The following is a 13303-nucleotide window of genomic DNA, read 5'->3' on the forward strand; positions in this document are numbered from 1 at the left end:
TATAGGAAATGCTTGGTATCTCATTAGTGGGGTTAAGGCCATGTCAGAAATGCAAGTTTTATTTTGTACACAACTGTGGGATGCTTCAAAGCATTCACCGTAACTCACGGTGCTCTAGAGAGCTGTTAGGGTCAAAACAGAACCAGTAACTGCAGAACGTGCATAGCTACATCTAACTGCAGTAGTACAGTCAAAGAAAGAGTCTTAGCATGCATCCAGCATTTGGGCTTACATATAGGGAAAGAACACAAGTCATATACAAAAGACAAAGCTTGGGCTGGCATATACTGATCTATTCCAGCTCCTCCTTCCATTGATTTTAACACCACCAAATACAAGACTTCAAGCCAAATGGTGCTTGGTTGGCTTCGTGTTCTGAGCGTGTAACTTGGTTTCAGAAATGCTGGCAGACATGAGGATCTTCAGAATTAGCTGAACTGCAGCTGCTCTGCTTTTCTACAGGGAATAAAAATAGATTAGACCCATCAAAATGTTTCTATAGTTGTTAATGCTTTTATACATGTTTAAAGGCATAGCTCTACAAGGCTTCAAACTAATGTCATCAAACATATTGGACCGTATGAAAAGACTACACTTAGGCAAAGTTATCGTAGAAAGACAACGCAGTTGAAACAAGAGTACTGCCCAAGAAGGTGAAGCAAGAAGTGCTCCCAGATTTCAGTTAGGAGTTCAAGCCACTCCATCCCTCAGCAGGTTTAGCATAAGCCACTGCAGGAGGTTTTGCATCCTGTGGGTCAGGTACTTTCTATTCAAACTGCCTTTCCAGTCAGCAGCCCATGTGTGCAGCAAGATCCAGTTCTGTGCCACATGGTTTCATGTTGTTAGCTAACCTTTTCTGTGCTGTTGCTGAGAGGGTGCATAAACTAATACCATGCAAAGTATTTAAGAAACACAAGGAATGGACAAATCTGGACAATAATAATTAGCAACCAAAGAGGAGAAAAAAACCACCCTATAATGATGTGGTAAAAACTGTAAAAGTATCATCAAAACCAGAAACAGCAAGATCAAGAATAATCCTGCACTTGAGTGATACAATTGAGGAAGGATTTGTAGATTCACTAGTTTAGCATTTTGAACACATTCTTTTAAGTACTTCTTTGCCTAACAGGTAACTAGATCAGTGTGACAGACTTCATTATTTGTTACCCATAAACCAGTCAGCTTTCTGTACAGTTGTGCCAAAACACAATTAACAAATCTGTGAAAACACAAACGCCATCTCTACCTAAGTGTAGTTCAGTCTCTATCAGGCAACTACTGGTCAAACACTGGAACAAGTTGCCCAGAGAGGTTCTGGCATCTCTGTCCTTGGACGGATTCCAGACCTGGGAGGAAGGCCCTAAGCAACCTCATCTCGTTGACCCTGCCTTGAGCACCTCCAAAGGTCCCTTTCAACCAAAACTACTCTATGATTCCATAGATTATGAAAATAGTATAATCACAAAGAAACAAAGAACCTGTATACTATTTTCTTTGGTACACAGAATAGGAGTTCACCAGTAACACTTCAAAAATGTCAAGTAACAATACAGATGTACGTGCACTGTTCACAGACTAGCCTTACAACAACTCAGGTGGTATTAGTATGGGTTTACATTCATGGAGCAAGATCCATGTAAGGTATAGAGGCATTCAAATTCAAAACAACAATGTTTAGTAGAGTCTGCCTAGCAGTTCCTTACCTTGCCTCAGAAATGCGAGCAAGAGTTGCATGTTAGTGGCCAATGCTCAAAACCCTACCAAAACCTGTAACTTAGGTGTACCACCCCAACTTGCCCAAGAGGCTCAATCCACTAGGTTGAATAAATACTAAACTGATTCCTAATCAAGACAGGGTAGCAGCTTTCATTTCATGTATTCACCATTAAACTGACAGTACCTAAACTAATGTTACTATGAAAAGTCACAAGAACAGTATTAGAGTAAATACATAAGCTCAAAAGAAGTATTTCAACTGTATTCTCTAAAATATTTTCTAGAAGATTCAGAAAGCATCCAAACACTGAGTATACAACCTTCTTTGGGAGGTTTAAGGTGATCTTACCTTCAAGTAAGGACTCCTCTGGTAAGGACTGCAAGTTTTCTGTTGCAGGTGGTACTGCCTAAGCAAAAGGGGATTCTGTTAGGAAGCTGGCACTTATAATGTAACAGTCTAGTCATAGAGGAAGCCCCTCAGTGGAACATCAGCACTGCTGGACCCCTATTTACCACTGTTTCCCCCTCTCTTTTAACCCACTACAGAAGTCTTCTACCCACTTTTCACTTTGATATCAAAACTGCCGTGAAAAATTAACTTGAAATTCCTTCTGTTATTGTCGGTAGCATGGCTGGCAACCTGAGTTTTAGGATCCAGACTGAGTTTTTCATTTGTTGGTACTTAATGAAGAACACTGGTGAAAACCTTCCTATCATTTCCTAATGACCTTGTAATAGAAGTATTTTGTCATTTACCAGTCAGTTACATGCTCTATTAGCACGATCTGTCAAAAGCTGCATATTGGCATTGTTCTATGGTTCCCAATTAATAGCAGTCTTCCATTAACGTCTCTTCCTTCAAGCTGTTTTCATTGATCTGTTTCCAGACTGAATTCAGTTCTCAGGCCAAACGGCTGGCAGTTTATATAAATCTATACAAATAGTTAATATAACTAGTTTACATATCAGCTATATAATAGATTAACACAAACTTCTATAGTCTCCATAAAGATCCATTACAGAAGGAAGGACAAGATGATGTCTTAAAGAAAAAGACTGTGCTTCTAGCAGTTGGCATGGATGCACAGATTAACGCTACTTTGCCTTTCTATTCTCTTGGTGACACAGGAACAATCACAACTAAACTCAGAGGACCCTTTCTGAAAGAAAAAAACCACCATAGTACTGTTCTGCCCAGTGCACCACCACACTGCCGTACCTCAGATGATCCGCAAGGCCAGTCAGGAATACCACTCCAGACATTCTCAGGATCCACCATCTCCTCATTGCCACTGGAGAGATTCAAGACCTGTACAGACAGAGCCAAATCCCATCTAGTATGGCAGCAGATCCTGAGAACGCACTCAGTAAGTAAGACACAGTAGTAGGAAAAGCCAGCTGATGACTGTACTTTGAGAAGGCTTTCAGTCTAGGTCTTGCAAGGAAGAGCAAGTTAACCTCTAATAAGGCTGAGTATCACTACCAAATCTGCTCAAGGCTCTCCTGGGCTTCTAATCTAATTATGATGAGAGAGGAAGGTTGGAAAACACCTACTAGATCAGAACTGGTAGGAAACTGATGAACAGGGGTATCACTACATATCTGACACTCATCTAAATACAGCTGAGGTTAGCTTTAGATACCCAAGGAATCTACTAGCAAAAGAGCTGGCTTCCGTGATCTCAGGCATTCAATCTTCCAAAAAGATTGAATGCCAAAAAGTTACTTATATTAAATGATCTTTTGGACTTGCAACCTTAAATTATGACTTGAAGTACAAAGCCTGTGCGTATGTGTACACACACACACTCCCCCCCCAAACTGGAGGAAAACTTCTCATTTATCCCATAGCTTAACAGTAGAATAAGGCAGCCCATTAGATTATAATCTACTGTTAAAGTTAACTCCCACCAATCACTAATTCAATACACGTTTCACTGAAGTAGGAATAGCTGTGTATTTGTTACTAATTACAGTGTAATTTAAGTGTCTTCCCAAGTTTCTACTGTTTAGCACCAGTTCCTCAAAACATCAGTAAAACAACATCCAGTCTCATGATTATTTAATAGTAACGCAGCTTCACAGCAGAGCATTAACTTGCAGGCTAGATGGAACCACACACGTGAGCACCTATCTCAAAGGGGAGTCAGACCCTTCAGTCTTCCCTGTGAAGGCAGGGGGAATAAGATGTGAAGGGAAGATCAAGTGTTGACATACAGCCTCCACTCAGTTTGAGACACTGCTGTCTCTCTGCAAGAACTACAGAATTGGCCTTTGCAATACTAAATCTGAAATTCTGTAACAAATTCTGTACAATATTCAAAGTTTGGAGAAAGCCCAAAGAAGGGCCACACTGAAAGAATGCAGAAAGAGTATTCAAACCATGCTTACCTTGGTACCTTTTTCAGACACCTCCAAAATGACAGCCTTGCACCATTTTGGAGAGCTCCACACCACACATTTGGAACCAACAGCAAAGCCCTCCAGATGACGAGTGTACTCATTGTGTTCTACAAAAATAATGACATATCGATGAAGGGGTGTGTGTGTGACCCACACAAAAAAATTCCCACAAAACACAAAAACCACCCCTCCGAATACCTCACATCCCTCGCAACCCTGCTCCCATACTCTCCTGCCCCCTCTCCAAATTACTTTTATTTAATAAATCTTTGAAATTTTAAAATCTGTCATCCTGAACAGTCTTGAATATTCATTTCAAGTTCAGAAATAATTTCTAATCATAGAATCATTAAAATCTCAAAGTAAGATTAGTTTGTTAGACTGTCATATTATCCCCAAGATAACTACACTTAGTGTGGCATCCTTAACTCATCATAGCATACGGATATTAAGATTAATATAGTAACTTATTAGGGAATAAAAGTTAAGTTTCTACAAGAAAGCTATTCTCATGTTTGAATGTGCACAACATATCATCTAACTCTTTAAAATCAGATACTCTACCTGCACCGCACTCAGCAGAGATCTCATTTTGCTTATCTTCTGCTTCTTCATCCCCAGGCTTACAGTCTGAAGACTGCACACGTGCATTTCCACATTCTTTAATTAAGTCAGTCAAGCCTTGTTTCAGCCATTCTTCCACAGAACAGTCATCTTTCTTCTTCTGCCACTCCTTGTGTTTCTCAACTTTGCAGTCACAGGATTTTACGGTGCAAACAGGCTGCTGACGCACTATGTTTTTTTGAAGAAATGGAGATAGACTTCCACTATTTGTAGAACTTTGCAGTGCAGTGTGTTCCAGCAACCCTAATGATGATGACTCCTCATCCTCCTGAGATGACTTCTCATCAGGCTGCACCAGTTCCAGCAGCCACTCAGTTGCAGCACCTAGCATCGACAGTAGTATGTCACCGAGCTTCCGGTGCAGTTGTTTCTCACATCTACCACCAGAAGACAGCCTTAGGGGAAGAGACTCTATGTCCATCCAGTCTTCTTTTATAGCTTCTGCTTTATGGATTCTAGACAAATTCAATTCCAGTTTCTTCACCTTCTCTCCCAAAGAAAGCTGAACATCAGACTGAATCAATGCTACTGTCTTCTCTCCACTGCTAACTGAAGGCATTAAGTTCTCTCTCTCATTAAGTGATGGTAAGACTTCAGGAAATTTCAGAGCTGCCAACTCCCCTGTCTCCTCACCCACAACTGGCAGCTCAAACGATGCCTGTTCCAATGACTTCTCTCTTGCTTTGCTGCCCGAAGCTGCCTGCATTTCAAGGGATTCTGCTTCCAGAGCTTCCTTAGTTTCTACACTAGAGGAGGACTGCACTGGAAGCATCTCTAGCTCCTGTACGAACTCTCTCAGATCATCATACAAAGAGTGCATTTGTAATCGATCCCGTTCTACTAATGTCCCTGTTTCATCACTTGAAGAGCACTGTACCTGCAGCACTGGCAGTTTTTCCAGTTCTTCTTGTTTGCTTCCTAGGGAAAGGCTGGCTGCTGAAGCACTGCCTGTCAGTTCTGCTTTCAGCTCAGCATCCTCTTGAAACAGTACTTTGGATAATTCTTGTTCCGCAGCTTTCACTTCACTCCCCAAAATACAAAGACTGCAGCTTCTCACTGGTTCTAGTAACACGTTGTTATCACTCTCTCCTTCAGACAGACATCTCCCTCTATCAAAGTTGATTTGATTCTCAGCTGTTTCACACCCATCACCAGCCTTCCCAGACAGACACTCAACAGCTCCCACTGACCCATTTGCTTCTACAGTATTTAAATACTCAGAAGTTACACCCAGGCAAGGTTCAGAACACAGTAAAGCACTTTCACTTTCTTCTTGAGCTGATCCACAAACAGCAGTAGCTTCTCTTTCAAGAAAAAGACCCATATCACTCTTTGGACATCTGCTTTCCTTTAAGAAGTTCTCAAGGTTTGAGAATGCATTGGCACATGTTCCTTTATTAGCCTTCCAAAAAGGCTTCATCTCTTCATTAATACTCTTACCAGAAGCTTCCAGCTTGACAACACACAGAGGGATTTCAGAAGCTTTATCTTCCCGAGTTTCTATTACTTCAGCTTCTAATAAAAGGTCTTTGGTCATATCATAAAACTTCTCTTCTGCTTCACTAAGCCATGAGCCCTCTGAGGAACTGAAACCTGACAGGCAGCAAGCAAATGCTTGATTAGGGACTTTGAGCAATTCACATGGAATCTGTCTGACCACCTCCATGCTAACAGCTTCCTCAGTTCCACAATCCACATGCCTAACAACTATGTTGTCACATTTTACACTACTAACTTTAGCTCTGTAGAACTGCCCATCTTGACTATATTTTGCTAGACAAATATCACCGCTTTTAAGACAAGATCTACAGTCATTCAAAGAGTTTAGTCCAAGGTTTTCAGCTTCCTCTATTTTCTGCTCTATGTAGCGCATGTCTTCGGTATCAGCACTCTGACTCCAAAAGTATTCTGGACCACTTACCACTGTGACATAGACTTTTACGGTCTGACCTGCCTCTGGAAGCTTCCAGGTAAATGATTTACAATCACTTACACAGGAAATTTCATTTTGTGCCTGAGGAGGCAAAGGTTCACACATGGTTATCACACCACTGTTCTCTCTTCTTTCAAGTATTTCCATTGAACAAGATCTTTCCCTACTTGCAAGATTTTCATCAGCTAAATCCACTGTTATTAGACCTTGATGGTCACTGAGAATAACTTCCCACTTATCCTGTACCTTCTCTACAAATTCACAGGTTAGCAGAACTTCGCTTGTTCTCTTGGTGAAGTAAAGCACTGCTTTCTCTGTCCAGTCAGTGTTTTTAAGTCCACCTAGGAAGCAATGAATACTTATTGCTGGAATAGATGACAAGTCTTCAGGGAGTCTGTGTGCTTCATCAACATTAATTACCGAAGTATTACCATAATCAATATATTGTATACTTATCAAATTGTCAGAAGTCTTCTCTTTTACTACAGCTCGATACCACAGGCTGTCTTCTGAATAAACAGCACTGATTAAGTCTCCTGCTTGGAAAAGTTGTCCACAAGTGTTCTTTGCTTGTGTCCTGCTGTTTAAGCTTTCTGAAATGCTATTAAGCTGAGCCTTGTCACTTTCTAGTTGAACATAAAAATCCAGCGGATCATTTACATGAGACACATACACTAACGCTTTAAGAGCTGGCACTATCTTCTGTTGCAGTAGGTCAGATGCATTTGTCAGTGTTATACATCCGCCTTCAGCATCAGATTTAATACTTGACTGTGTATCCATCTGGGCAGAGAGCAGAGACTCCTCCCCCACTTTACTTAAAGCAGCATCCTTCTGACTGCTAAGCATTTCATCAGATTCTAGTAATCCAGCTGCCAAATCTCCCTTAGCAGGCTGGAAAAGGTTTACATCTTCGAAGAGCTTTTTGCTACTCTTCCCTCCTCCCTGGGCATCAGATCTCCATTTGTTTCCTTCAAGAAGTCTACCATTTAAAGGGGACTCTGCAGTTTCATTCACATCTGTATTTCTAAAGCATGATGTTTCATTTTCTACCTGCCTACACAGTCCTGTATCATTTACTAAGCCAAACTCCTCCTTCAGTTTTGCACTAATGACAGTATCACCATCAAACAGCTCAATCAACAGTTTACCATTGGGTTCCTTTGCTATTACCGTTGCTTTTAATTGCTTTTCTAGGACAGCTTGTTTAAACCATGCTGTAGCTTCTTTGGAAACACAAGGTATATCAGATAAGGAACACTTTATGGCCTGCACTGGCAACAGCACAATATCACAAGCATCACTGGGTAAAGGAAGCAGATGATCTTTCTCTATTGTCTCTGCATTTCCAAAATCCACAAAGAAGACTTCTGTATTAGGTTTGGTTTTCATAATTACTCCCCTGTACCAGTGATTGTCAGTATACTTTGCTAGACACAAGCTCCCAGACTTTTGCAAGGTTTCTAAGCTGGTCAGTGTTTTACTTAGGCAACTGATGTTATCAGCAAGCTGTGCTAAGACACCTGCACACCTTTCAAGTTGGCAGTAAAATGTCCATGGATCCTCAACATGTGTAATATAAACATCTTCCTCACTCCCAACTTTTATATTGTGCCCAGAATAATAGTAAGAGTGAAGCTGAACTGAGGATACCAGAGGCTTTTGAGGGGATAAACCTCTGGCCACACCTCTCTCTATCAGAAACTGGCAAGCACTCTGAAAAGGTGTCCTTAGATCTACAATGTTAAACAGCTCTGTATTGTTTATGGAAGCCAAGGCAAATATTGTACACTTCAGTTCAGAGTACAATAACGAAGTATCAACAAACTCCTCAAAAGCCTGAATCGCTTCTTCATCCCAAGCAAAAGGATCCTGACCATTTGGTTGGATTAAGTTGTAAAGGCTGCACCTGAAAGCCTGAGCCTCTAACCTAAGAAACCGTTCATCAGCTAAGCGGAGGTTTGTTAGAGAGACCAGCTCTCTGTTGCCATAGTCAACATATATGACTTCGACTTTTCCTGCAGAAGGAACTTCACTAATAACTGAAGCCCTGTACCACTTCTTATCCCTCGAGTACTGGGCTAAACATACGGAATTTGGCCAAGCATGTGGGTGGGACAGATTTTTACAATACTCCTGAATTTCAGCCATTAATACCTGAAGGTCATGGCAATTTCTAAACTGACACCAAAAACAACTAGGATTTTCAACATATGACACAACAACATTAACTGTACTGCCCACTTCTATATGACATCCGTAAGGGGAACCTGCCTTCATTTCTACATCACTCTGTCTCCAAGAGATGGGCAGGTTTTCCTTGGCCTCATACTTAGGAGCAGGAAGAGATTCGCTACTTTCAGAACTGTGAACGGCTGCAACAGGGTGCTCCCTGACTATGGGAGCTATAGAAGGATTAAGTGCTCTATCACTTCTCTTTAGGCCAGACTCTTCTCTGAGCCTCTTCTCTGCAATTCTTTGGGTTTCCTCTCCAGCAGATGCTAGGGAAGAGGCCTGGCTCACAGCCTTATCAGATGGCTTCTGGCAAGTCTTGGGTATTTCACTCCTCTGGTATTCAGCATACGCTGCCTGGGCCAGGAGTTTACTTACACTTTTCTCTCCTGACTGAGACTGGACAAAAATTTCAACCATGTATTTGTCACCCTGCACACTCAAAAAATGAACCTTTAGTCCTTTGTTCAGTACAGTCTCTCTGAATGCAGACACAGATTCTTTACTCCAGCTCCCTCTCAGAGAGGGGACACCTGCCAAACAACACCTGAGAGCTAAAGCAGGTAGTTCCTTGAACTGAGGAAGCAGCTCCTTTACCACACAAGGATCTACAGTTTCCGTATTGCCCCTGTCCACCAGGTGTACTTCCACCCCACTGTGCAGCACCCTGGTGATCACTGCTCGATAGAAGACACCTTCTTTCCCACTAGCACAACAAAAGGATCCAGGCTGTAGGTCCCACCCAGCACTATCCTCCTTGCTGGCATGGGAGTAAAAATTCCACATGTGCTGCCTCAGCTGCCTGAAGAGCTGGCGATGCTCATAGAGCTGCAGCCAGAACTCTGAGGGGTCTCGGAGGTGGGAGACCTGCACATCATGGAATGCACCCAAATTCAGAAGCACATCACTTACAGGAACAGAGGCCAAATCTCTGTGTGTTAAAGCAACAGGTGATCCTGGTGGCAATTTTGGTTCTTCTACTTCCAGCTGCTCCTGAGCCTCAGTCTGGCTGACCTGCACACGGCTGCTGACTAGGCTGTGAGCCCGCACCCCAAAGAAATTGTTCAAGTTGACACCGTTTTCTCCATACAGACTCACATAATAGAGATGCTCAACGGAGTTAAAGGCTTCGATGTGAGCACTCACTCCTTTGCCTAGCACCAATGCTTTCAGCTCATCGATCTGCGATGGGGACCAGCCACAACCCCCATCTGAGATACCCTGAAGAGCACACGCGTAGGTCACCACAGGCATGCGAAAACACTCGACAGGCAAATGGCGCAGGTTAGCTCTGGCCACAGTCTCCTTCCTGCCACAGTCCACAAAGATCACCAGCGCCACTTGCTGGTTCTGCCCCCCAGCCATAAGCTCCAGCAGGAGCGCACGGTACCACTGGCCATCTGTGCCCCGCGCAGCACACGGTGAGCCCACTTTGGGTAGTAAATCCTGCCCCCACCGGTCATAAATGTGGCACATGGTATCAGAAAGGCAACGGATCTCCTGGGACAGGCTCTGCAACTGGCAGTAGATGTGGTGGGGGTCAGCAACATGGGTCACTAGGACAGGCTCTGTCACACCCAACTGAAGCTGCGGGTAAAAGTAATCCAAGGCAGGCCACAGAGGCCGATACACATGCAAAACATTGAGAAGCTGCGGCACCGCTGAAAAGACATGGGAATGTGCCGGAGGCTGCAGCCTAAGTTGGCTCCTTAAGTTGCTGTAAGACAGACAGTGCCTGAGCACCTGGCAGAACCAGCTGGGAGCTACCTGCCTGGCCAGGCCCAGGCACTGCATCTGGCTCACCAGCTGGGGCAGCTCCAGCACTATGACCTGCGGCACCACCACCTCCTGCACCAGGCCAGCCACCTCCTTGCCATGCAGGTGGCTGAGGAACTCCATAGCTTCCACCGCCCAGCTGGAGACCGGCATGTCCCCGCAGGCCGCCCCCCGGGGGCCTCCTGAGGGCACCAAGTTGGCCACAACACAGCCCAGCACCGCGGGCCGCAGCTGGAACAGCTCCCGGTGGCCCCTCGCCAGGTAATCGGCGGACGCAGGCATCGTGCAGCCCTCATCGAGCAGGAACACACGGTAGTCGCGGCCGCAGCGACTCACCACAGAGCAGCGGTACCAGACCCCCACCACCTCCACCAGGCCCAGGTCGCCAACGCGCAGCTCGACCCCGCCAGCCGCCAGCCGCTGCCAAGCCGCCGCCTGCAGCTCACGGTGGAGGCGGCCATACTCAGCGCTGCGCTCGGCTGGCAGCCCCCACAGGCGCACGACGGGCACCTCCGGGCGCAGGCCCACAGTGCAGACCCGAAGGGACACGGTGGAGCCGGGTCTGAGCATCCCCGGCCCGGAGCTCATCGCAGCCTCTCCTCCCCCCCTCGCGACCCGCTTTCACCACCCACACGATGCGCGGCAACTGCGCACCGCCGCCCCCCTCTCGGCCTCATATAGCACGCGCCGCCCACGTGACCCGCGGGGGTACCGTTACGTGGCCGCCCAAGTGGGCGAGTCCATTTTTCATCCCCGCGGGGGGTGGGAAAGGGGGCACAGGAGGGCGCGGAGCGGGCTAAATCACTGGGCTACTCCTGCTACAGGCAGACTGCTCGGAGGTTATCTCCGGGGCACGCTGGGGCCGCGGGGCTCAGCCCAGAGCCTTCGGGATCTGTCCCCTCCAGGGTGGAGCGCTCCGCGGCCGCGGCCGGTGGGGCGGGGTGAGGTGCGAGCCCGCCGAGCCCGCTTGGCTCCCATTGGCTAGAGCGGGAGGGCTAGGCGGGGCGTACGCGCAGGACTTGGCGACTATTGGCCAGCCGCGTGGCGGCAGTGTGAGGGTGGGGTGTGGCGGTGTCTAAGGAGACTCGCAGCCCTCCAAGGGGGGCAGGGCGCGGAGCGCGGGAACCACGGCCGCTCCCGCCGCGCTCTGGGAGCCCGTCTGCCGGGGGCTCTGAGGGGCGGGCCGGGCCGGGCCGGGCCCTGCCGCCAGCCTGCCTGAGGGGGAGGCCGCCCTCTCCCTTTGTGGCACAACACATCTGCCTCTCCCAGGCGGGGGCTGGCTTAGCCGCCTGCGACACCGGGTAGAGGGACACCGGCCTGAGGGACAGCGGCGGCCGGGGCTGGCCTGTCCAGGGATGGGGCTGCCGCAGGCGAGCGAAACGGCCCAGGGCCTTGAGCAGCGGCCACCGAGGGTGCCCTGTTTGGTGGCCGCCTCCAGACAGCCCTGCCAGGCACACGGATCCCTTCCATCTGTTGGGCTCTGCTGATATGAAGAAATAGTGTGAAATGGGGACAATGGACATCGATTGTGATTGTATATGTCTGCTCAAGGAATGTGGGTATGGTGACTGGTCATGGGTGCGGTGTCTGGTCACATACGCACAAAGCTCTGAGGAGACAACTACAGTTTTTGAGGAGACGCCTGCCCCTCTTCCTCTAACAAAGGGGAGACGGGGAGACGCCTGCCCTTCTTTCTCTAACAAAGGGGCTATTTAAAAGAGAATGAGAAAAGATGAGAGACATTCAAATGCTATCTAGAAGGAGGGAGTGCTAAGTCTCCTTGCTGGAGAAGATGGGATGGTCACAAGAACATGAATCACCTACAAACCTGCAAGACCACCACATTCCAGGAAACGGACTGATAAGCTAATTAACATACGAAGCGGGGTTTAGGTAACGAATATGTATAGGCGTTAATTGAATATTCATTTGTTTCATTGTATAAATGTGAGATGGTTCGTCACTTCGGGCATGCACGCTTGTGGTGGAGCGATCCCCCGTGCATCTGTGCGCAATAAACATACCTACTTTATAACTTTCGAGTTATAGAGTCTAATTCCACACGTCAGTTTTGGCGAGCCAGCCAGGAGGATTTCTGCTCGGCCGAGGGACCAGCTGCGGAGCGGACGCTCCTAGGCGCGCCCCGGGAGATTTTCTCGGAGGAGCCTCCTCTTCTCAGCTGTTCCCCCGGGAGCAGAAGAAAAACCCCTGGATCCGCGGATAAAACGGTATGTTTAGAAACGGGGCGGCTGGTGAGACGCACGGAGACGTCCGGCGCGCAGCGCAGTCCCCAGGAGGAAAGGTACCTTGGGAGGGGGTTTGCTGACCGAGGGGTGGCCGCTAGCGATCTTGAGGGCAGATCGAGCAAACCCGAGGTGACTGCCATTCCTAAAAGCCCGGAGGCCTCGTGACGGAAAGCGGGGGGCGGGACGGAATAAGGCGGAATCTCACAGGAACAAGAGGGACCTCATAGCAAAAGTAAAAGGGAAACTTTTGCGTAGGAAAAAAAAAAGAGGGGAAAAAAAAAAAAAAAAGAAAAAGGGGGTAGCTAAAAACTTCCTTTAGGTTGTCTTAAGAATTGGGGAATTCCTAGAATGTAACAACTGAAATAGCGCT

General features: G+C 46.6%; 1 protein-coding gene and 1 pseudogene across 2 annotated transcripts; both read right to left on the minus strand.

Moving 5' to 3' along the window:
- Window positions 1–13303, minus strand: part of LOC121090648 — an 80269-nt pseudogene that overhangs the window by 48211 nt on the left and 18755 nt on the right.
- LOC121089874 (tudor domain-containing protein 6-like) lies at window positions 44–11299 on the minus strand. Of its 2 annotated transcripts, none has more exons than XM_040597591.1 (5): window positions 4687–11299; window positions 4111–4229; window positions 2939–3028; window positions 2069–2122; window positions 44–456 (listed from the first exon to the last, which is right to left on the minus strand). In XM_040597591.1, the coding sequence occupies exons 1-5, from the start codon at window positions 11273–11275 to the stop codon at window positions 343–345; spliced, it is 6966 nt and encodes a 2321-aa protein (XP_040453525.1). In that variant the 5' UTR covers window positions 11276–11299; the 3' UTR covers window positions 44–342. The 2 variants fall into 2 exon arrangements, with proteins under 2 accessions (XP_040453525.1, XP_040453526.1); XM_040597592.1 differs by having other exon boundaries at window positions 2069–2126.

Source organism: Falco naumanni, chromosome 6, assembly GCF_017639655.2.
Source record: "Falco naumanni isolate bFalNau1 chromosome 6, bFalNau1.pat, whole genome shotgun sequence".
In the NCBI taxonomy this organism is placed as follows: domain Eukaryota; kingdom Metazoa; phylum Chordata; class Aves; order Falconiformes; family Falconidae; genus Falco; species Falco naumanni.

What these genes read in the sequence shown, in the direction of transcription:
- LOC121089874 (XM_040597591.1), bottom strand. Translation starts at nt 11,275, where the DNA reads ATGAGCTCCGGGCCGGGGATGCTCAGACCCGGCTCCACCGTGTCCCTT. An exon ending in GGCCTTGCGGATCATCTGAG is followed by an intron (nt 2,123 to 2,938) that starts GTACGGCAGTGT and finishes TTGCTTAGGCAG; the next exon opens with TACCACCTGCAACAGAAAAC. An exon ending in AGAGGAGTCCTTACTTGAAG is followed by an intron (nt 457 to 2,068) that starts GTAAGATCACCT and finishes TATTCCCTGTAG; the next exon opens with AAAAGCAGAGCAGCTGCAGT.